Genomic DNA, 24,668 nt, shown 5'->3' with positions numbered 1-24,668 from the left:
AGCCTGGTCATAAAGCTAGCCTGGTCATAAAGCTAGCCTGGTCATAGAGTTAGCCTGGTCATAGAGTTAGCCTGGTCATAAAGCTAGCCTGGTCATAGAGTTAGCCTGGTCATAGAGTTAGCCTGGTCATAGAGTTAGCCTGGTCATAAAGCTAGCCTGGTCATAGAGTTAGCCTGGTCATAAAGCTAGCCTGGTCATAAAGCTAGCCTGGTCATAAAGCTAGCCTGGTCATAGAGTTAGCCTGGTCATAGAGTTAGCCTGGTCATATAGCTAGCCTGGTCATAAAGCTAGCCTGGTCATAAAGCTAGCCTGGTCATAGAGTTAGCCTGGTCATACAGTTAGCCTGGTCATACAGTTAGCCTGGTCATAAAGCTAGCCTGGTCATAAAGCTAGCCTGGTCATAGAGTTAGCCTGGTCATAAAGCTAGCCTGGTCATAAAGCTAAATAATGGATCTGTATGTTGTCAGCATGACAACACACACACACACACACACACACACACACACACACACACACACACACACACACACACACACACACACACACACACACACACACACAACACAGTAAGATGGCTGTCATGTTAGATCAACACTATAATGGCTTCATTAATTGGGCTGATTTAATTCAATTTAGTCATTTCATTCATTAGGGCCTACAGTAAATGAAGCACTTAAGAAATAAGCTACATGTAATAACTTCCTAGTTTCTGTAGATGCAGATAGTAAGGCAACTGTGTATTAGGATTTATATATATATATATTTTTTTTTTTCATGGACTTTGGAAAAGGTGTTGACACTAAACATGCCAAATCAGTGTGATAGCTCTTTCAGAACCATTAACTCACACAATATGACCACGACATGTTGAAAGCACCGAGCTGTCTGTTCAAATGATTAGCACACAGCTCAGACATCCATGTATACCCCAAAAAACATGCCACCAGAGGTCTTTTCACAGTTCCCAAGTCCAGAACAGACTATGGGAAACACACAGTACTACACAAAGCCATGACTACATGGAACTCTATTCCACATCAGGTAATGCAGTCAAATTAGATAAATAAAATACACCTTATGGAACAACGGGGACTGTGAAGAGACACACACACACACACAGTAATATTGTTGTATGGTGATATTATACATGTTGTATTGTACATATGTAGTGGTGTAGGGATGTTATATGATGTGCTGTTTTATCTTTTGTTTCATATGTAATGTAAGTAAGTGCCTTAATGTGTTTTGGACCCCAGGAAGAGTAGCTGCTGTCTTGGCAGGAACTAATGGGGATCCATAATAAACCCCAGGAAGAGTAGCTGCTGTCTTGGCAGGAACTAATGGGGATCCATAATAAACCCCAGGCAGAGTATCTGCTGTCTTGGCAGGAACTAATGGGGATACATAATAAACCCCAGGAAGAGTAGCTGCTGTCTTGGCAGGAACTAATGGGGATCCATAATAAACCCCAGGAAGAGTAGCTGCTGTCTTGGCAGGAACTAATGGGGATCCATAATAAACCCCAGGCAGAGTAGCTGCTGTCTTGGCAGGAACTAATGGGGATACATAATAAACCCCAGGAAGAGTAGCTGCTGTCTTGGCAGGAACTAATGGGGATCCATAATAAACCCCAGGAAGAGTAGCTGCTGTCTTGGCAGGAACTAATGGGGATCCATAATAAACCCCAGGAAGAGTAGCTGCTGTCTTGGCAGGAACTAATGGGGATCCATAATAAACCCCAGGAAGAGTAGCTGCTGCCTTGGCAGGAACTAATGGGGATCCATAATAAACCCCAGGAAGAGTAGCTGCTGTCTTGGCAGGAACTAATGGGGATCCATAATAAACCCCAGGAAGAGTAGCTGTTGCCTTGGCAGGAACTAATGGGGATACATAATAAACTCCAGGAAGAGTAGCTGCTGTCTTGGCAGGAACTAATGGGGATCCATAATAAACCCCAGGATCCATAATAAATACAAACAGCAACCTGGGCAAAATTGTCACAAATACAGACATACTGTAAATGGATACTAACAGGAACACAGTCAGGGATGTCCATCTGGACCGGAACAGTCAGGGATGTCCATCTGGACCGGAACAGTCAGGGATGTCCATTTGGACCGGAACAGTCAGGGATGTCCATCTGGACCGGAACAGTCAGGGATGTCCGTCTGGACCGGAACAGTCAGGGATGTCCATTTGGACCGAAACAGTCAGGGATGTCCATCTGGACCGGAACAGTCAGGGTTGTCCATTTTGGACCGTTTTTCTGTGTCTAAAAAAATGTATTGGAAATCTTCTTGAAGCGCAGGAGAAGAGAATGGTGTAACCAAAGCATCAGATTATTATCAGGTGGTTTTCATACACTTTAATATGTACGTTTCCAATTCATATGTACTATCAGGTCAGACTCACTGAGCCGGTCAAGACTACAGCCATATTCCCTTTCCTGTGAGCAGCCCGAAAATACACTGTCCAAATGCTTTGAAGGAATATTGAGGACACAGAGTTTCGACGATTCTTCGAGAAGACAGCGGCGCACACGTTCGCTTTCTTACACAGGAAACAGTTCAGATCAGTATGCGAGACACAGAAGCCAGGTTGAGGAAGCCCAATAAAACATGCAGAGAGAGAGAGAGAAGAGGAATCAGACTTGACATAGTAGCTTCCTGTCTCTCCGCCACAGGAAACGACTCAGGCAGCTTGAATTCTCAGAAAACCTTTAAAACAACCACTGCAAAAAAAACTTACCCACTCCGTCTCTCTGTCTAGTCAACGGTCTGTCCGGTCAATTGGAGAGAACACTCCAAAAACCTCCTAGCTCTATTGTCTATGCTCTCCTCTGCCCTCCCTGTACAGAAGAGCAGTCTTCTCTTCATAACACTTTCTTGACACTTGAACTTTGTCCTGATGATGCAGTAGAGCCGACAAAACCAAAAAGACACAAAACTGAAACAAAAAGTCAAATTTCCGGTTCCCTTCAGGAGGGGGGTGTTGGAGAAGACGGGATCTCCACAGCCCACGTTCCAGGCCAGGGCAGCACCTCAGGAGGCCGAGGGGGTGATAGAGGTGTAGAGCGTGCCTCCCTGCCGTGAACGCTAGACAGCTGTTTGTTCTGCGCTCTGCTGCTGTGCTCTACTGGCCCCTGTAGAGGCAAGAGTGCGGAGCGTCTTCCTCAGGACATCCTGCAGTCCTACAACAATGATACCACCGCTGGCTGCCACCAATCGCAACGCGCCAAATATGGGAACTGCATCATTCACGCCCAGGCCAGGACGCATTGTGACTTTCCGTTCTTAAGAGCATGACAACACTGTCTGTGATCACAATGAGCCTGTTGCAGAGAGTTTCTTAGTGTGGTAGTTCTGCTGTCATTCTGTCTGTGATCACAATGACACACTATATTTTTCTTGACAGAGGACGACAATTTATGGGCTCATTGGTGTATGAAAAAAATAGATGGCTAGAATAGGATCGAGAGAGAGAGAAACTGTTTTAGAACACAATTAAACTGTGAAACTTTAAAACTCTATAAACTCAGAACCCATAAAGCACAGTACAACAGCAAGCAGCTGACACTAATTGAAGAGTCTATAAACACAAAAAACTTCTGGCAAAATTGGAAAAAACCTAGGAACATCTAAACAAGAGGAATTAGCGATACAAAAATGGTGACACTACAACATTAAATTGATGCAAACACAGAGCAATGCCAAATTCATGAGAAGTTGAATGGATTAGAAAAAGCTAAAGGACAATCAAAATCCATTGGACTCTCCAATTACTGACCAGAAGCTCTATAAGAAACTTCAGGCCCTCAATTTAAAAATAATCATACAGCCTAAATGAGCTGCTCAAACTCACTAGTGCAAAAATAATTTCTATTGGCTATATTAAAACTGTTTAATTTGATCCTGAGTGTAGGTTATTTCCCTGACATCTGGAATCATAACCCCAATCTTTAAGAACAGAGACAAAATTTGACCCTAACAATTACAGAGGAATTTGTGTGAACAGTAACCTGGGGAAAGGTTTTCTGTAGTATTATAAATGTAAGAGTTCTAAACTTCCTTAATAAAGCACAATGTCTTGAGTAAAAGCCAAATTGGATTTATATCAAAAACATCGCATGACTGATCATATTTATCCTCACACACCCTGATAGATAAACATGTCCACCAGCATTTGATTCTATTTGGCATACAGGACTGCTACAAAGTTACTTAAAGTGGTGTAGGGGGTAAAACATGACATAATTAAATCAATGTATACTGGCAATACGTGCAGCATCAAAATTGGCAAGAAAAGAACAGAATTCTTTAACCAGGGGCGAGGCCTTCGCCACAGTTGCAATCTGAGCCCTGCACTCTTCAATATTTACATCAACGAATTGGCTACTATTCTAGAAAAATCCTCAGCCCCTGGTGTTGGTCTCCACAATTCAAAGTAGCCAGCCTTTTCCTTGACAGCTTTGCACACTCTTGGCATTCTCTCAACCAGTTTCATGAGGTATTCACCTGGAATGCATTTCAATTAACAGGTGGGCCTTGTTAAAAGTTAATTTGTGGAATTTCTTTCCTTCTTAATGCATTGAGCCAATCAGTTGTGCTGAGTTCAATTACAAACCACATTTCCTGTTGCTGCAGGAATATTTTCATGCTTTAGCAAACAGGCTCAAATGAAAATTCTGTATGTAGCATAGCAGATATTTATAATATGGAAAATGTAAATTAAAATTACACAATGAAGTCACCTTAATGAGAAGGACTGGACAGTAACGAACAACAGACTGGCTGTTGTTTAATCTGAATGGAGTAGACAAAGAAAGACAGGGAGTGCAGCAAAATTGCCTCCATTAGCCGTGCTAGCTAGTTGGCTAACTTATCTGGCTAGCGTAGCCATCTTCTTTACATGGATGTGATGCGGTCACATGCATCCAAGCCAAACTGAAATCTGATCAGAAACACGTTGGGTCGTTTTTTCCCCCCCACAGCTTTCCATTTCCTTTACAACCGATCGGACTGATGTCATTTGGACATTTTGCACAGAAAATCGTTTCAAATATTTCTCCCCGGTCCCTAAACATCTTTGCAGATATGACCGAGAACAATTTAGTTGACATGGGTAAAGTTAGTTAGACATTCATTCTATTAGTTATGACATTGTGGTGAACCAGGCTTTATTTAATCTTCTAGGGCAACGTATGACAAAACGGAAAGTTGCCTGTATCTAATTATAGACAAGTTGACTATCAAAAAGCCAAAATGTCAGAAATTATAAAACAGAAACATCTAAATGAGGCAAAAAAATAATCTCAAGTCTGTTCTATGCTGCCTGCAACAGTAAGTATTTTCAGCGCATGCATGACCGACAGTCCCTGGTCGGAGCACCTCCTGAGCGCGTATTAATCCCGCTGTAGAATTAATTGCGGCTAGGTCGAACGACTAAAATGAACGAGTCCTGCCTTACACAGGAAGCGGCGCAGGTCCTAATCCAGGCACTTGTCATCTCCCGTCTGGATTACTGCAACTCGCTGTTGGCGGGGCTCCCTGCCTGTGCCATTAAACCCCTACAACTCATCCAGAACGCCGCAGCCCGTCTGGTGTTCAACCTTCCCAAGTTCTCTCACGTCACCCCGCTCCTCCGCACACTCTACTGGCTTCCAGTTGAAGCTCGCATCTGCTACAAGACCATGGTGCTTGCCTACGGAGCTGTGAGGGGAACGGCACCTCCGTACCTTCAGGCTCTGATCTGTCCCTACACCCAAACAAGGGCACTGCGTTCATCCACCTCTGGCCTGCTCGCCTCCCTACCTCTGTGGAAGCACAGTTCCCGCTCAGCCCAGTCAAAACTGTTCGCTGCTCTGGCACCCCAATGGTGGAACAAGCTCCCTCACGACGCCAGGACAGCGGAGTCAATCACCACCTTCCGGAGACACCTGAAACCCCACCTCTTTAAGGAATACCTGGGATAGGATAAAGTAATCCTTCTAACCCTCCCCCCCCCAAAAAAGATATAGATGTACTATTATAAAGTGGTTGTTCCACTGGATATCATAAGGTGATTGCACCAACTTGTAAGTCGCTCTGGATAAGAGCGTCTGCTAAATGACGGGAAAAAAAAAACGACTCATGCTCTCGAGTCTGTAAACAGTCGTTCAAAAAGAAAGAATGGTTGGCAAACTGCACCTCACTAGGACCCACGAGCTGACTTCCACCGCCAGAACAGTTTTCAACAGAATAAAAAGCCTGCATCCCAGTTTCCTTCAACCATACTGTTGACTGATCAAGAAAGATCCTTTTGACTCTTGACTGCGCTGGGACACATCTGTTAGTTGGGAGTTGGCACCTAGGACTTTAATTGTTTCTGAAAGTTGTAGACGTGAGAATAAATGATTATTGTCAACACAGTGCCACGCTGACAAAAGGAATTCTAAGTTTCTACTTTCTACAAAACCAAGACGTGATCATTCCGCCGAGGGAGAGATTCTTCTCTTGGCTTCAGCACAAGAATGTTCCAGAAGTTTGTAGATCTGCATACCAAATGGCACCCTATTATTCCCTAAATAGTGCAATACTTTTGACCAGGGCCCATAGGGATAGTAGTGCACTACTTTTGACCAGAGCCCATAGGGGTAGTAGAGCACTACTTTTGACCAGAGCCCATAGGGGTAGTAGTGCATTACTTTGGACCAGAGCCCATAGGGGTAGTAGAGCACTACTTTTGACCAGGGCCCATAGGGGTAGTAGTGCACTACTTTTGACCAGGGCCCATAGGGGTAGTAGTAGTGAACTACTTTTGACCAGGGCCCATAGGGGTAGTAGTAGTGAACTACTTTTGACCAGGGCCCATAGGGGTAGTAGTAGTGAACTACTTTTGACCAGGGCCCATAGGGGTAGTAGTAGTGAACTACTTTTGACCAGGGCCCATAGGGGTAGTAGTAGTGAACTACTTTTGACCAGGGCCCATAGGGGTAGTAGTGCACTACTTTTGACCAGAGCCCATAGGGGTAGTAGTAGTGCACTACTTTTGACCAGGGCCCATAGGGGTAGTAGTGCACTACTTTTGACCAGGGCCCATAGGGGTAGTAGTAGTGAACTACTTTTGACCAGGGCCCATAGGGAATAAGCATGATAAGTAAAAGAATAAAGATCTTCTTTCCTGAACGTTCAACAGTACAGAGTTGGAGAAAACCAAGTCATATCTTCGAAGAACTAATCAGAAGTGTGGATGAGGTGGCCTGTATGGTCTGGCGGTTAGAGCCGCAGACCACGGCATATACACCAGGGGAGGACGGCTCATAACAATGGCTGGAACAGAGCTAATAGAAAGGCATCAAACACCTGGGAAGAATGTGTTTGATACCATTCCACTATATTCCGCTCCAGCCATAACAACGAGCGTGTCCTCCCAAAATTAAGGTAGAACCAACCTCCTGTGATATTTACAGTGAGGGAATTAAAATGCAAATCAATTTAGAACATTTTTGACATGCGTTTTTCTGGATTTTTTTGTTGTTATTCTGTCACTCACTGTTCAAATATACCTACCATTAAAATTATAGACTGATAATTTCTTTATCAGTGGGCAAACGTACAAAATCAGCAGGGGATCAAATACTTTTTCCCCCTCACTGTATGATATATACTACTCAAAAAAATAAAGGGAACACTTAAACAACACATCCTAGATCTGAATGAAAGAAATAATCTTATTAAATACTTTTTTCTTTACATAGTTGAATGTGCTGACAACAAAATCACACAAAAATAATCAATGGAAATCCAATTTATCAACCCATGGAGCTCTGGATTTGGAGTCACAGTCAAAATTAAAGTGGAAAACCACACTACAGGCTGATCCAACTTTGATGTAATGTCCTTAAAACAAGTAAAAATGAAGCTCAGTAGTGTGTGTGGCCTCCACGTGCCTGTATGACCTCCCTACAACGCTTGGGCATGCTCCTGGATCTCCTCCCAGACCTGGACTAAAGCATCCGCCAACTCCTGGACAGTCTGTGGTGCAACGTGGCGTTGGTGGATGGAGCGAGACATGATGTCCCAGATGTGCTCAATTGGATTCAGGTCTGGGGAACGGGCGGGCCACTCCATAGCATCAATGCCTTCCTCTTGCAGGAACTGCTGACACAATCCAGCCACATGAGGTCTAGCATTGTCTTGCATTAGGAGGAACCCAGGGCCAACCGCACCAGCATTTGGTCTCACAAGGGGTCTGAGGATCTCATCTCGGTACCTAATGGCAGTCAGGCTACCTCTGGCGAGCACATGGAGGGCTGTGCGGCCCCCCAAATAAATGCCACCCCACACCATGACTGACCCACCGCCAAACCGGTCATGCTGGAGGATGTTGCAGGCAGCAGAACGTTCTCCACGGCGTCTCCAGACTCTGTCACGTCTGTCACATGTGCTCAGTGTGAACCTGCTTTCATCTGTGAAGAGCACAGGGCGCCAGTGGCGAATTTGCCAATCTTGGTGTTCTCTGGCAAATGCCAAACCTCCTGCACGGTGTTGGGCTGTAAGCACAACCCCCAGCTGTGGACGTCGGGCCCTCATACCACCCTCATGGAGTCGGTTTCTGACCGTTTGAGTAGACACATGCACATTTGTGGCCTGCTGGAGGTCATTTTGCAGGGCTCTGGCAGTGCTCCTCCTGGTCCTCCTTGCACAAAGGCGGAGGTAGCGGTCCTGCTGCTGGGTTGTTGCCCTCCTACGGCCCCCTCCACATCTCCTGATGTACTGGCCTGTCTCCTGGTAGCGCCTCCATGCTCTGGACACTACGCTGACAGACACAGCAAACCTTCTTGCTACAGCTCGCATTGATGTGCCATCCTGGATGAGCTGCACTACCTGAGCCACTTGTGTGGGTTGTAGACGCCGTCTCATGCTACCACTAGAGTGAAAGCACCGCCAGCATTCAAAAGTTACCAAAACATCAGCCAGGAAGCATAGGAACTGAGAAGTGGTCTGTGGTCCCCACCTGCAGAACCACTCCTTTATTGGGGGTGTCTTGCTAATTGCCTATAATTTCCACCTGTTGTCTATTCCATTTGCACAACAGCATGTGAAATTTATTGTCAATCAGTGTTGCTCCCTAAGTAGACAGTTTGATTTCACAGAAGTGTGATTGACTTGGAGTTCCATTGTGTTGTTTAAGTGTTCCCTTTATTTTTTTGAGCAGTGTATATATATATAACATAACAATTGAAATCCGCCCCAGTGCCCTTTGACTTGAACTCTCTCCTACCTTTCCTATCTAACGCAAATAAATTTAAAAAAAAGTTTTTTATTTATATAAAATTAAATGAAAATATGAGGATACTAACCTTTGACCTTAGCGATGACGGTCCCAGCAGCCCTGAGGATGTCTACAGAGTTGAGGGTCTGGTGTTTGCCGATGACAGACTTGAGAACACGCAGCAGCTCTCCCAACCTCTCCTGTACCCGCTGAGGGAGAGCGTCATGGGACTCTGGAAGAGGAGGACAAAGAGATCTGTCAAGTAAAATCTTTTAACAGAATAGGGTCGATAACTTCATTACGTAGTTGTCATAGCCGTCCTGGCTTTCGGGGGGAAAGATGAGAAAGAGAAACAGATTAGAGTATTGACATCAATTAAACATCGGAAAGAGATTTGAAACAATAATGATCCCACCACTACCACTGGCAGCTGCATCATTCAAGGCCATAGAAGAAGCCATTGTTCCCCACTGAGAAGCCTATAGGATGTGTGACCACCATCAGCTTGTTAGGTCTAGTGCCGTGTTCACGTGTTGGGGGGGGGTGATCAGAGGAACGGCTTGTTTACTTGAGAGAAACGACTTCCGAGCGTTCACGTGTTCGGAGCTCAGTAAGGAACACAAGAACCATTCTCACCATTGACAGTTGAAATCGCGGCCATGTTTGTTGCTATTTTCAGTGGGGTACGTGACGTCAGAGTTCAGCATGTGGGAAAGATCGGGGTCCAGAGATCATATCAGAGTTTCCATGTTGGAGTGTCGTTCACGTGCAGTAAGAAGGTCATGTTTACGAGTTCCAGACATGACGTGAAAGCGGCATAAGTGCTTTGGAGTGAATTATAGTTCGCATTTTTGACCAGACTAGAAAAAGGTGTTAGCTTGGAATTTTGGCAGTTTGAAATTTTACCACATTAGATTCTAGGTTACATAGCAGCCACGTATAATCTGTAAATTAAAATCAGAATTATGACCCGTTACATTGTGACCCTCAGGTCACCCATTGCAGAGAATGCATGGCATTGTTTTAGTGTTTACTGACGAGACAGCAATAACATAGTTAGTATGTCATTAGATGCAGACAACTGTCACGTTTCTTTCTCTGGACTGGGGTTGTGTAATACAGGAAACTACAGCTGTCGTGGTCAAGAGAAGCTGCAAGGACCGTTTGTGATGCAACTGTCCTGTTCCACTTTAGTCGACAAGTAAAATAAATGGCTTTGTTTTGTTTTAAATTTAAGAAAAGTAAAACAATCTCGCTGTACAGAGCAAAAAGTGACGATTAAGTTCAGTAATGATTGGCCTCATTTGTGCCGAATCAGGTGATAGGCTAGTACTTACACAGACAAAGGGTAGGCTATCACATCTTTCACTATGAACAGTATGACAGATCTCCGAGTTATCATTTCACCATGAACAGTATTAAGGATCACCCCTGAGTTATCCTTTCATTATGAACAGTAAGACAGATCTGCCCTGAATTCTAACAGGGTTGTTGACAGCTACCCAGTGGGCAGAAACAACTGAAAGGGGATGTTTCCTTGTCTCTATGTGGAGTAAATCAGCAGTGGGTCTTGACCTGCGTCCCAAATAGCACCCTATATAGTGCACTAGTTTCGACCAGACTCCATTGGGATCTGTTCAAAACCACTATTGAGAGAATAGGGTTCCATTTGGGATAAGCCCTATAGCTTGGTAAGAGGAGTAATGAGTAGTAGCCTAGTTCTATAGTAATCTGTTGAGGGTCTAGGGACCAGACAGCAGGTAAGCTCATGTCTGAGTGTCTCACCCACAGTTTAGGACTGACTGACGATATGATACAGTGCCTTGCAAAAGTATTCACCCCCCTTGGAGTTTTTCCAATTTTGTTACATTACAACCTGTAATTTAAGTGGATTTTTATTTGGATTTCATGTAATGGACCATACACAAAATAGTCCAAAATAGTTTCAGAAGTCACATAATTAGCTAAATAAAGTCCACCTGTGTGCAATCTAAGTGTCACATGATCTCAGTATACAGTATATATACATGTTCTGAAAGGCCCCAGAGTCTGCAACACCAACAAGCAGCACCATAGAGACCAAGGAGCTCTCCAAACAGGCCAGGAACAAAGTTGTGGAGAAGTACAGATCAGGGTATTATTAAAAAAATATTAGAAACTTTGAACATCGCTCGGAGCACCATTAAATCCATTATTAAAAAATGGAAAGAATATGGCACCACAACAAACCTGCCAAGAGAGGGCTGCCCACCAAAACCCACGGACCAGGCAAAGAGGGCATTAATCAGAGAGGCAACAAAGAGACCAAAGATAACCCTGAAGGAGCTGCAAAGCTCTCCAGTGGAGATTGGAGTATCTGTCCATTGGACCACTTTAAGCCGTACACTCCACAGAGCTGGGCTTTACGGAAGAGTGGCCAGAAAAAGCCATTGCTTAAAGAAAAAAAATAAGCCAACACATTTGGTGTTTACCAAAAGGAATGTGGGAGACTCACCAAACATAGAGACTAAAATTGAGCATTTTGGACAGTCAGTCAGTTAAGAACAAATTCTTATTTACAATGACGGCTTACACCGGCCAAACCCTAACGACGCCGGGCCAATTGTGCACCGCCCTATGGGACTCCCAATCACAGCCAGTTGTGATACAGTCTGGAATCAAACCAGGGTCTGTAGTTAAGCCTCTAGCACTGAGATGCAGAATGATTAAAATAATCATTCTATTTCCATGACTCCAACAGTTCACCAAATAACTAGGCATAGATTTTTACCCATATTATGCAGCTAGCTCTGAGGGGCACAGTGTAGAAATTATGATAAAAGTGCAGAAATGTATAAATAATTTTATTTTGGAGTTGGATTGAAACATAAAACATTGAGAATGGAAAAAGCGCCATTGAAATCACTTATAAATGTATACATGTGTTGCCCCTAGATCATCAAGCATATTTATAACTAAAACAAAATATCATCAAATACCGTTAAAAATATTGTGATATGATATTTTGGCCATATCACCTAGCCCTAAATTGCGGGGGGAGGAGGAGGAGGAGAATGTTTTCAAAGCAACTACTGTTATTCTAGCAACATAGGAGGAGAGTCACACACAGCCTTCTGGGAGTACATCGTTTATTTATCACCTCCTCAATATTGAGTTCACTGCACCATTTTACAACCGGAGTAGGCTATGTAGTATTGTTTTGATGCGACCGCGGAGCAGAGCGTGACGATTTTGGAGGAAAGTTTTTTGTGGGACATTACATTTACTGATAGCCATATAGGCTAATTGATTCATCTATCTAGCAACAGGTATTATATTTAAAGTTAAATCTAGCTAAGTGTTTTGAAGTTCCCAGTTCCTCAAGCGGTTAATAATATAGCTTAGGCCAATATGCAAAGAAGTTGGCAAATTTAAATCTGATCATTCTGGATTATATTTTTTGACACGTTGCATATCAAAATATCAATCAATCATTCCCTGGATATTAGATGAAATAGCTTGTCTAGAGGCCTGCACTAATGAAAAGTAAGTCATTTATTGTTGTATTTATCATTATCGTACAAAATTATTATATTTATCGCAATGTGACGTTTTGGACGCGAGTCTGTGGAATCACTGAGCCAGCGGACAGGATAAGGGGATAGATGGGAGCGCTAAGATAACGTTGTGTCGGCACAGAGGTTGTCAATCTTCTCCAAGAGCTGACACTCAACTGGTTAGCTAGCCTGGCTGGCTCTGACTGGAACAAGCATTTTGTTATAACTTTTGTTATACACAGACAGACAGAAAATACAAACATGACTTATTCTGTGAAACCTTGGCATGAGGTATGCTACTGTAGTTAGCCTAAAAACCATGACAACCAACCAACTAATCACCCACCCTGCCACACACTAGGTACTAGTACTGTAACTTCCTTTCTGGTCTCACCTATAAGTTGCCATTTGGTTCAAAGTAGTGCACTAAGTAGGGAATAGGGTGCCATTTGGCACTGACTCACCTTTAGAGTGGCAGGTTTCTTTAAGGCTGAGCAGTACATCTGCGAACCTCCGCACGTCGTTCAACAGCTGCATGACGTAATCCGGATCCACCCCAGGCGCTCCTACCACGGTGAACCCCAGCCCCATACTCCCCAGAGGGTTAGTAGTCCTGGAGCTCCTGCCCATGTCCCAGGTCTTTGTTGACCCAGCCGACGGTGACCCTGTGTTTGGGTTGGAGAGGCGAGACAGGCCCTGGGTAGAGCTGGAGCGATGCTGTTTGTTCTGTTTAGTATTATTCTCTCCTCCTCCTCCTCCTCCTCCAGTGTCACTGCTCTTCCGTAACATCCCAGCGGGTCACTGCCACTGGTTCTAGCCCGATGAAACTACCTAGAATATGCTACAGACCACTGGGCTGTGTTACACCCCATATGGGTGGTCCAGACCGGTCCCGGTTTGGGGCCCTGAAAAAACAGAGGCTGTGTCCTTTTATTTATTTGTTTGTTTTTACTACATTTCAAATGTTATTTAACTTTCTTTTCTGTCAAAACACATGTTTGTTTTGTGTGTAAATAAATTTATAGATAACTTCTAATTGGAGAATATTGAGCTTGTATTAATAACATTAACATAAATACCTAGCCAATTACCAGGGTTGGGTAGGTTACATTCTAAATGTAATCTGTTACAGTTACTAGTTACTTGTCCAGAATTGTAAACAGTAAAGTAACCTTTGTATTACCCACTCAGTAAATGTAATCTGATTATTTTCAGTTACTTTCAGTTACATTCCCCTTAAGAGACATTAGAAGACAAAAAAAATAATGATCCATCAAACAAACACATTTGGTGTGTTATCATAGTAATCTCGCTCAGGTGGAACAGTACTTAAAACATGCCTCTTTTTTCAATGCTGAATTGAATGTCATTAAGAAAACTTAAGGTGTCATAATGTTTTTTTTTTGTCGTTTTTTTTTCTCTTCCAGCAAACATCCTTTCTGAATTTAAAAAAATCATCCAAAGAGTAATTTATCTAGTTTTTCCAAAAGTATCTGTAATCTGATTACAAAGATGTATTTTTTTTGCTAGTAACGTAACTGATTACAGTTAGTTCTTTGTAATCAGATTACATGTAATCAGATTACATGTAATCGGTTACTCCCCAATCCTGGTAATTACAGTGCAGTTCGTAAACATGTTACATTGTTCTTACAACTGTTAACAACGTTACACCTGTAACGGTTAAATGCATTTTGTTTTTAGGCGACTGTACAACAAACGACAAAATAAGACTACATTTTTACATAGGAGCAGCTGTTACTTTCCTAACGTTAGCAGCCACTCGAACGTCAATTTCATTGTGAAATTAAAAGTAAAATGATAAAACTCTGAAACCAAATTACATGATCGAAAATGCAATTCTTTAAAATAGTGGCTAACGTTAGCTAGTTTAGTTTGAGTTTTGAACAAATCTTAACGTAGGCTAACGGACATCCCAAACACTAACGTTAGCTAGCTCGAATCGTGCGCTAGCCAGTAGCGTTTCTTCTTGCTATCAACAACAAAAACAACAAACTCACCTGACTTGTACTTCAATAACATTGCAACCAAATTCTCAAGAAACTTTTTTCTTCATAAATAAAAAAAAAAAAGGGGGGGGAAAAATGAGAGAAAACTCACATCTTTCGTGAGGAGAATAGCTTCGGTCGCTGTGTGTTTAGCTAAGTGAAGCTCTCCGTTTACCAGCACAGCTACAATCACATGACTCTGGAAACCACTTTCCCACTGAAGGACAGAGATTTTTTTTACATTTACATTTTAGCAGATGCTCTTATACAGAGCAACTTACAGTAGTGAATGCATACATTTCATACATTTTTTTTCTTCTCCGTACTGGTCCCCCGTGGGTATCGAACCCACAACCCTGGCGTTGCAAACACCACGCTCTACAAACTGAGCCACACGGGAACTCAAGAGATGCCAAACGCTTCCTCTACCGTCGCTTTTATCAGCTGTGCTTCTAGTCTTCAACTCTGAAATGTTTTTTTATTTTTACACCGTTAACCGCGACTGTCTGGTGTTGCTATTTTAAATGCCTTTTATTTTTACACCGTGAACCGCGACTGCCTGGTGTTGCTATTTTAAATGCCTTTTATTTTTACACCGTTAACCGCGACTGTCTGGTGTTGCTATTTTAAATGCCTTTTATTTTTACACCGTGAACCGCGACTGCCTGGTGTTGCTATTTTAAATGCCCTGTAAATAAAGTGTGATGTAGAATATTCAGTCATCATTACTGAGTTATATAGCGTAACATAACTGCGGGAAGGGGGTGCTGAGAGTGAAGTCTGAAATTAAAAAATATGAAATAAAAAAATATTATTAAATTAAAGAAAAATAATTCCCAAAAGTACTGGGCCTTTACTAGTCCTGTATTAGCTTACCACCCTATTTTCTAATAACGGCTTTGTGAGTGTGTACGGTAAGTCACTTTAGTAACACTGTCTGTAATCAAATAACGCATTTTAGTGAACCACACAAATAGTATTCTGTAGCCTATTACATGACTGTTAATCAATGTGCCATTTTTGTCAAATGCTCCATGTAGGCCTTTGCAGCTATAATGTTCAAACTAAGTATATCTGTATTTTGTTGCTATGGTAACTACACTGAACAAAAATATAAACGCAACTTAAAGTGTTGGTCCCATGTTTCATGAGCTGAAATAAAAGATCCCAGAAATGTTCCATACGCACAAAAAGCTTTTTTCTCTCGAATTTTGTGCGTACATTTGTATTTCATCCCTGTTAGTGAGCTTTTCTCCTTTGCCAAGATAATCCAGCCACCTGACAGGTGTGGCATTTCAAGAAGCTGATTAAACAGCATGATCATTACACAGGTGCACCTTGTGCTGGGGACAATAGAAGGCCAATCTAAAATGTGCAGTTTTGTCACACAACACAATGCCACAGATGTCTGTGTTGAAGGAGCGTGTAAATCAATTCAAATTGTATTTGTCACATGCGCCGAATACAACAGGTGTAGACCTTACAGTGAAATGTTTAGTTACAAGCCCTAAACCAACGATGCAGTTTTAAGAAAATAGAGTTAAGAAAATATTTTCTAAATTAACTAAAGTAAAAAAAAAAGGAACAATTAAATAACAATAACAAGAGTGGTACACAGGGGGTACTGGTACCGAGTCAATGTGTAGGGGTACAAGTTAGTCACGGTAATTGAGGTAAGTTGGACCGCAAAGTGAAGGAAAAGCAGCCAACAAGTGCTCAGCATATGTGGGAACTCCTTCAATACTGTTGGAAAAGCATTCCAGGTGAAGCTGGTTGAGAGAATGCCAAGAATGTGCAAAGCTGTCATCAAGGCAAAGGGTGGCTACTTTGAAGAATCTCAAAAATAAAATATATTTTGATTTGTTTAACACTTTAACACTTTGGTTACCAAATTATTTATTATGATGTGTTATTTTATAGTTTTGATGTTTTCACTATTATTCTACAACTTATAAAATAGTACAAATTAAGAAAAACCCTTGAATCAATAGGTTTGTCCAAACTTTTGACCAAACTTTTGATATATATATGTAAAGAACGATGTGTAAAGACAGAATGGACAGTATATGAATAGAAAAGGTGTGTACAGCTGTAGTTATATAGGATTTGCCATGACTAGAATACAGTATATACAAATAAAGTGAATAAAACATTATGTAAACATTATTAAAGTGACCAGAACTGATATGGCTGGCAAAAATGGGGTCTACATATAGAGGCGGACCCCAGCCGTGACACAGGTGTACACTGGAGTAAATCTGTAAATCCTCACCTCGGATATATCCATCCGCGGCGGAGTGATACCAATATATTGGAGTGATCCAAATAGCTCACATAACCGTGGTTACAAACGTAACCTTCGTTTCCACGGGTGCTTCATGTTTAAGTTTCTGCTTATAGGAGGGGAGGGGCAAAATGGAGGCGTGATCTGATTTGCAGAAGGGAGGGCGGGGGAGGGCCTTGTAGCCATCCCGGGAAGGGAGAGTAGTAATTATCCAGGGTCCATTTTACGTGTGAAGCACAGCAGATGTGTTGATAGAATTTCGGTAGAAGATTGTCTTTATTAAAGGCTACAATAAATCCGGCCTCAGAATATGTGATTTCCAATTTGCACAAAGTCCAGTGTAGTTCCTTGAGAGACGTTGTTGTGTCGGCTTGGAGGGGGGGGATATACATGGCAGTGATGATAACTCGAAGTAATGCGGTCGGAATTTAATGGGGAGGTATTCCAGATCTGGAGAACAAAAATAAGACATGAGTTAACTAGTACAACCATAGCATCATCCAATATTTATTTGTGCCATAGACATCGGTTGCATATGCCAGAAATAAGATTACATTACTGTCAGGCCTGGTCCCGCTCCCCCTCCCCAGCATTACGCACACCTGTCTTGTTCCATGTCTGTTCCTTATTAAATGTTGACTCTCCGTACCTGCTTCACTACTCCAGCGTCGGTCCTTACAATTACTAAAGTAGGCAAATAATTAGTAAGAAACAACTTTGCCATATTATCATGTTGTTAAATTTACATTAGAAAGATGGTAATGTTGCCATTACTGTTACTAGCTAGCGATGTTTGTAAAAAAAAATAAAAAAAATAGGAACGCTAACTTAGATGGCTTAAGTTATACTGCATCTAAAACCAATCTGGCGACATCACAATCATTACAAAAGTTTTTCCTACTTATTATTTGCCTTTTGAAATGTTATGTTTCCAAGCCAAATCCGAATTGTATTAAGGTAGGCTAACATTAGCCAGCTAGCTAGCTAGTTGGTAGCTAGTTTGCTAATGTCCGCTATGCTAGCTATGGGCAGTCTCTCTTTAACCACTCATAATTAATGCCTAAACTGTTAACCTTTGAGTTGTTTCTGTTTTAACCCTGTAACCATGGAGAGTTAACCTTGTAACCATGGAGAATTAACCCTGTAACCATGGAGAATTAACCATGGAGAATTAACCTTGTAACCATGGAGAATTAACCCTGTAACCATGGAGAATTAACCCTGTAACCATGGAGAATTAACCATGGAGAGTTAACCTTGTAACCATGGAGAATTAACCCTGTAACCATGGAGAATTAACCATGGAGAGTTAACCTTGTAACCATGGAGAATTAACCCTGTAACCACACAGAATTAACCCCCTAACCACGCGGAATTAACCCTGTAACCACGCGGACTTAACCCTGTAACCACGCGGAATTAACCCCGTAACCATGCGGAATTAACCCCGTAACCACGCGGAATTACCCCCTTAACCACGCGGAATTAACCCCGTAACCATGTGGAATTAACCCCGTAACCACGCGGAATTAACCCCGTAACCACGCGGAATTAACCCCGTAACCACGTGGAATTAACCCTGTAACCACACGGAATTAACCACGTGGAATTAAGGGCAGTGGGCCAGATTCCAACCCAGCGGCTGGATTACACAGGCACTGAGGTAACCAATCATGTGTGTGCCGTGGTCAGCGGCTGGATTACACAGGCACTGAGGTAACCAATCATGTGTGTGCCGGGGTCAGCGGCTGGACCCACTGGACCAGACAGGCACTGAGGTAACCAATAATTTATTCTGCCTATTACTTGCCTTCTACATTTAATAAAACAATTTATCTAAAGAAACTGATTTTCCCAAACAAAACCCCCCCCTTACAAATATTAAAATATTTAATAATTTATTACAATCCACATCTGAATTCACAGGAGACATGCTGTAGCCTGCACCTAGCTTACTGCTGCCCCCTGGTGGCCATACTAAATATTTATTCAGATATTCAAATTCACATTCACATTTACGTCATTTAGCAGACGCTCTTATCCAGAGCGACTTACAAATTGGTGCATTCACCTTATGATATCCATCTTCCTGCTGCTGGATTATTTTCCTCCTGCGACGAAAGAGGTCAAATTAAGATCGGACATCTGTAGTGTGTACTCGCTAGTGTTCATGTAGTGACGTAATTCTAGTGGGCGCGGCATGTACCCTCAAGGGCAGTGGGTGCAGCGTGTGGGCGGGTGTGAAGAAGCGCGGTTTGGCGGGCCATGTTTCGGAGGACGCCTGACTTGACCTTCGCCACCCGAGCTGGTTGGGGAGTTGCAGCGATGTGACAAGATCGAAATTGGGGAGGAAAAGAGGGGTGAAATAACAAATGAAAAAAACACACATAGGCTATTGATTATAGTGTCTCAACATGATTAGCTTTATGATGTCTCTAGGGCTGCGTTTACACATGCAGCCCAATTCTGATCTTTTTGACCAATTACATCCGATCTTTTCACACTAGATATTTTTCAACACACACACACACACACACACACACACACACACACACACACACACACTGTAGCTCAGTCAGTGAAACTGTGTAAAACACAGATGTTCTCCCATATATCGTCATGGCAACTGAAGAGACAACATGAGCTGGCTGGTAGAGCTGGTCTAAGGTAGGAACCACTGAAGAAGAGACAACGTGAGCTGGCTGGTAGAGCTGGTCTAAGGTAGGAACCACTGAAGAAGAGACAACGTGAGCTGGCTGGTAGAGCTGGTCTAAGGTAGAAACCACTGAAGAAGAGACAACGTGAGCTGGCTGGTAGAGCTGGTCTAAGGTAGAAACCACTGAAGAAGAGACAACGTGAGCTGGCTGGTAGAGCTGGTCTAAGGTAGAAACCACTGAAGAAGAGACAACGTGAGCTGGCTGGTAGAGCTGGTCTAAGGTAGAAACCACTGAAGAAGAGACAACGTGAGCTGGCTGGTAGAGCTGGTCTAAGGTAGAAACCACTGAAGAAGAGACAAGGTGAGCTGGCTGGTAGAGCTGGTCTAAGGTAGAAACCACTGAAGAAGAGACAACGTGAGCTGGCTGGTAGAGCTGGTCTAAGGTAGAAACCACTGAAGAAGAGACAACGTGAGCTGGCTGGTAGAGCTGGTCTAAGGTAGAAACCACTGAAGAAGAGACAAGGTGAGTTGGCTGGTAGAGCTGGTCTAAGGTAGGAACCACTGAAGAAGAGACAAGGTGAGCTGGCTGGTAGAGCTGGTCTAAGGTAGAAACCACTGAAGAAGAGACAACGTGAGTTGGCTGGTAGAGCTGGTCTAAGGTAGGAACCACTGAAGAAGAGACAAGGTGAGTTGGCTGGTAGAGCTGGTCTAAGGTAGAAACCACTGAAGAAGAGACAACGTGAGCTGGCTGGTAGAGCTGGTCTAAGGTAGAAACCACTGAAGAAGAGACAAGGTGAGCTGGCTGGTAGAGCTGGTCTAAGGTAGGAACCACTGAAGAAGAGACAACGTGAGCTGGCTGGTAGAGCTGGTCTAAGGTAGGAACCACTGAAGAAGAGACAAGGTGAGCTGGCTGGTAGAGCTGGTCTAAGGTAGAAACCACTGAAGAAGAGACAAGGTGAGCTGGCTGGTAGAGCTGGTCTAAGGTAGAAACCACTGAAGAAGAGACAACGTGAGCTGGCTGGTAGAGCTGGTCTAAGGTAGAAACAACTAGAATCACAAGGCAAGACAATACATTTTTCATAACAACAGTGGAGAGAGATCACAACAAACATGACTAGAAATATTGTGATTGCATAGAATGTATATAATTGCATCTAATACTGTAGCCTACCTGTTCTTGTATGTACCAATTTATCACCACACATGAAATTCCCAAGCTGGAAATTAAAGTCAACAGAATTTAATTCGAATTTGAATTGGTCAGAATCGTTCAGAACCCGCTTTAGGTTCAAATGAACAGTAGGGAAAGGTCTGAGCTGTCACCCTTCAACACGTGATGCTGTTATTCCATTCATCAACCTAGAAAGCATGACACTTGATCACATAGGAACAGATGAGTTATTTCAGTTGTGTATATTCTAAGTTGTCTGTCTGTCTGCCTGTCTGTCTGTCTGTCTGTCTGTCTGTCTGTCTGTCTGTCTGTCTGTCTGTCTGTCTGTCTGTCTGTCTGTCTGTTGTCTGTCTCGCTCCCCCTCTCTCTCTCTCTCTGTCTCTCTCTCTCTCCCCCTCTCTCTGGTGTGAGTGTTACTGATAATGGCCAGTAGGAGGCAGAGTCTACTCCATCTCTATAGAAACCTTCACTGGTAAGATCCTCACAGGGTGACGTTTAGAGCCATTATAGGTGTGTGTGTGTGTGTAGACGTGTGTTATTATCAGGATCAGAGAATGACAGCTTTACACCGGCCCAGTCCAGCTACACTCTGATCCTCTGGGGTTTCTGTCTCACTGTAATAGGACAACCTGGCCCTGATTGGGAGAATGGACCTAATGTAATTCACCTGCATTCTAATCTAAACCTCAACTCTAATCTATAATTATCTATAATCTCATCTCTCCATTGATCATGTCTTCCTTCCTCTGGTCAGACTCTGGTATGATGACACCTATAGGACCAGTATGTACTGTCCCCAACCTCAACATCCCAGCTGTGTGTCCCTGAGTTAAAGCCCCTTAGACCCCAGAACCTTTACCCAGTAATCAAACCTTTCTGGGTTGTCAAGAAGCTGCTGTCTCTCTCCACTCCATCTCACACTGGTCAGATCCTCAGACAGGATGTGATCCTCAGACAGGATGTGATCCTCCCTCAGACAGGATGTGATCCTCCCTCAGACAGGATGTGATCCTCCCTCAGAAAGGATGTGATCCTCCCTCAGAAAGGATGTGATCCTCCCTCAGAAAGGATGTGATCCTCCCTCAGACAGGATGTGATCCTCCCTCAGACAGGATGTGATCCTCCCTCAGACAGGATGTGATCCTCCCTCAGACAGGATGTGATGTGGGATGACAGTGTTGGGGTCCAGAATCACAGGAGCTGAACGTTAGATTACAACTGGTCATGATATCAGGACTGACCAGGAGAGAGGGAACTTGTAAATTATTTAAATGTCTTTAATATTTTGAACACTATAGCATATTTTTTATCTATACAAATATAGCGTGTTACCATAACACATTTTTGGCAAAATATCATCGTACATGTTGTCATACTGTTTGCAGGCACATGCACAGATAGGGCTCTACCTGTGAAGATAGGGCTCTACCTGTGAAGATAGGACTCAACCTGTGCAGATAGGGCTCTACCTGTGCAGATAGGACTCTACCCGTGCAGAGAGGGCTCTACCCGTGCAGAGAGGGCTCTACCCGTGCAGAGAGGGCTCTACCCGTGCAGATAGGGCTCTACCTGTCCTGAGAGGGCTCTACCCTTTACAGATAGGGCTCTACCCGTGAAGATAGGGCTCTACCCGTGTAGATAGGACTCTACCCGTGTAGATAGGACTCTACCCGTGTAGATAGGACTCTACCTGTGCAGAGCACATTCCCCTTTGCCCTTCCAGTTGTTCTGAACCCTCTGACCACAAGTAGTCGTTAAATTATCCTCTATGTTTCAGAACAAATACGTTTGCGTGTCTTGATTGTTGACCAATGACCAGTCATCAGCACTGGCGCGCCAAGGCAGGCTCACATATCCAGAGCAGTGACCAGGAAGTACTTGTTTCATCTCCTCCGCTAAAACAGAATAGCCTACATTTATCATCCATCTAAAATGCAGTTTAGTATCCACTACTGACTCATCTTAGCCAGAACAATAGACTACCTGGTGATGTGATTGATCATTTTCATACTTCAGATAGGACTAGTTTGGATAAGCAGCTGTAACAGATAAGCAGCTGTAACATCCTCTTCAATATTATTAGATGAAGAATTAACATGTGAATTTATTAGGATATTTGTGAGGAAAAACATGGCTACCAGGCTGGCAACGGGCACTCTGCAGGCAGGCTGCCCTCCAACGTGATGGTGCTGTTCAGACAGAATATGCCGTCCTTCTGATCCTGCAACCTCCTCTGTTGCAAGAAGCTGTATGATTTAGCTTTCTCTGGACTCCAGAGAAGTGACATGATATATTCCTAGTTGATATTGGCTGCTAACATGATTGACCTTCAGCTTTAATGCAGGTGTAAAACACTGTTAATTTCTGTAGCCTATCTTTTGAAAAAGCATCACCATTTATGATAGGCTACAATTGTGCAGCGGTGCATGAGCGTAGGCAGGGTAGAACGTTTTTGTGCCACTCCTTTTTGGGGGTCACAGGTCAAAATGTTTGGAAACCACTGGGTTATATGATAGCGTCAACACATGGAGTTGGGTTGATATAGACATGGTAGGATACATGATAGTGTCAACACATGGAGTTGGGTGGATATATGGATATAGTCATGGTAGGATAAATTATTTCTGACCATCTTCTATTTTGACTAGAATTGTGTTGGTCAATGTTAATAAGTACAGCATTTATTCCAGTTCAAAATAGTTTTAATAAACTTTACTCAGATTGTGCTGCTTCCCCTTTTCTTCAGTTTGAGCACATGCCTCCAAAAAGGTCTGTGCACCGCCCTGACTCTTTGTCTGAATTCATTAGTGTTTTACCGTTTGTCTGAATTCATTGGTGTTTTACTGTTTGTCTGAATTCAGTAGTGTTTTACTGTTTATCTGAATTCATTGGTGTTTTACTCTTTGGGGTAAAAAAATATCATAAGTTCATCATGGTAAGTAGAATATTACTCACTGTATTTCACAATCCCTGTATCTTCTTTCACACTCTGAACTGCAGGTTGTCCATGTGTTTGTTTTTTGTTATCGTTTATCAGCGCTCTTGACACCAGCTGTGGATCCGGAAAAACATTCAGGAGTCAGTGCTGCTATGGGGTTGGAACCACAGAGAAGAGATAGACAGATCACTTACCTTTTTTACTGTGGCCTTGAAGTTCTGAAAGGGTGGGAAATTCATAAATATAAAAACTGAAATCAAATCAGTCACAATAATGTACTTCTGGTTGAGATAATGGTCCTTACCTGAAGGAATTAGATGTCTTCAGCTCCCAGCTCTTCCTCTTAAAGTGATGATATCTGATAAGGGAATTTATATGTTTAAAGTAATGACTAAAGAATTCCACCCTGAAACGTAATTAACGATGTGAAATGTATTAGAATTATAAGACTATGTGAAATGTATTAGAATTATAAGACTATGTGAAATGTTTTAGAATTATTAGACTATAATCCAATAATGTGTGTGTGTGAGACAAGTTAAGAGTGAGAAATGTGTGGTTGAGAAAACAGAGGACAATTGAACTAAACATGACCTGGTTGGAACTCTGAAAAAACTTACGACAGGAAAGAGGCCCTGTCAAGGCCCCTCTAATCTAGGGAGGAAAGGAACGGCGAGAAACTGCCAAGGCTGGTAGAAAAGTGATAAAACTGTGTGTGTGTGTGCGTAGGTGGGGGGTGAGAGTTATAAAATGACTGTGTATGCATTTTTGACTTCAGAACGTTCTTTGAATAAACCACTACAAACCTTTAGCAGAATCTGA

General features: G+C 42.8%; 1 protein-coding gene across 1 annotated transcript in view; it reads right to left on the bottom strand.

The window, feature by feature from the left end:
* Window positions 1–15,528, bottom strand: part of LOC106596853 (rho GTPase-activating protein 29) — a 60,636-nt gene extending 45,108 nt beyond the window's left edge. The window contains exons 1-3 of the mRNA XM_045714450.1: window positions 14,810–15,528; window positions 13,253–13,693; window positions 9,341–9,484 (exon numbers count right to left, since the gene is read on the bottom strand). Coding sequence (XP_045570406.1) covers window positions 9,341–9,484; window positions 13,253–13,577 — 469 coding nt within the window. The 5' untranslated portion in view covers window positions 13,578–13,693; window positions 14,810–15,528. The remainder of the gene's footprint in view (window positions 1–9,340; window positions 9,485–13,252; window positions 13,694–14,809) is intronic.
* Between the last annotated feature and the right edge of the window lie 9,140 nt (window positions 15,529–24,668).

The sequence above is a fragment of the Salmo salar genome, chromosome ssa03, assembly GCF_905237065.1.
Source record: "Salmo salar chromosome ssa03, Ssal_v3.1, whole genome shotgun sequence".
Classification (NCBI taxonomy): Eukaryota; Metazoa; Chordata; class Actinopteri; order Salmoniformes; family Salmonidae; genus Salmo; species Salmo salar.
The sequence above is the reverse complement of the archived record's forward strand: the minus strand, read 5'-3'. Positions and strand labels throughout refer to the sequence as shown.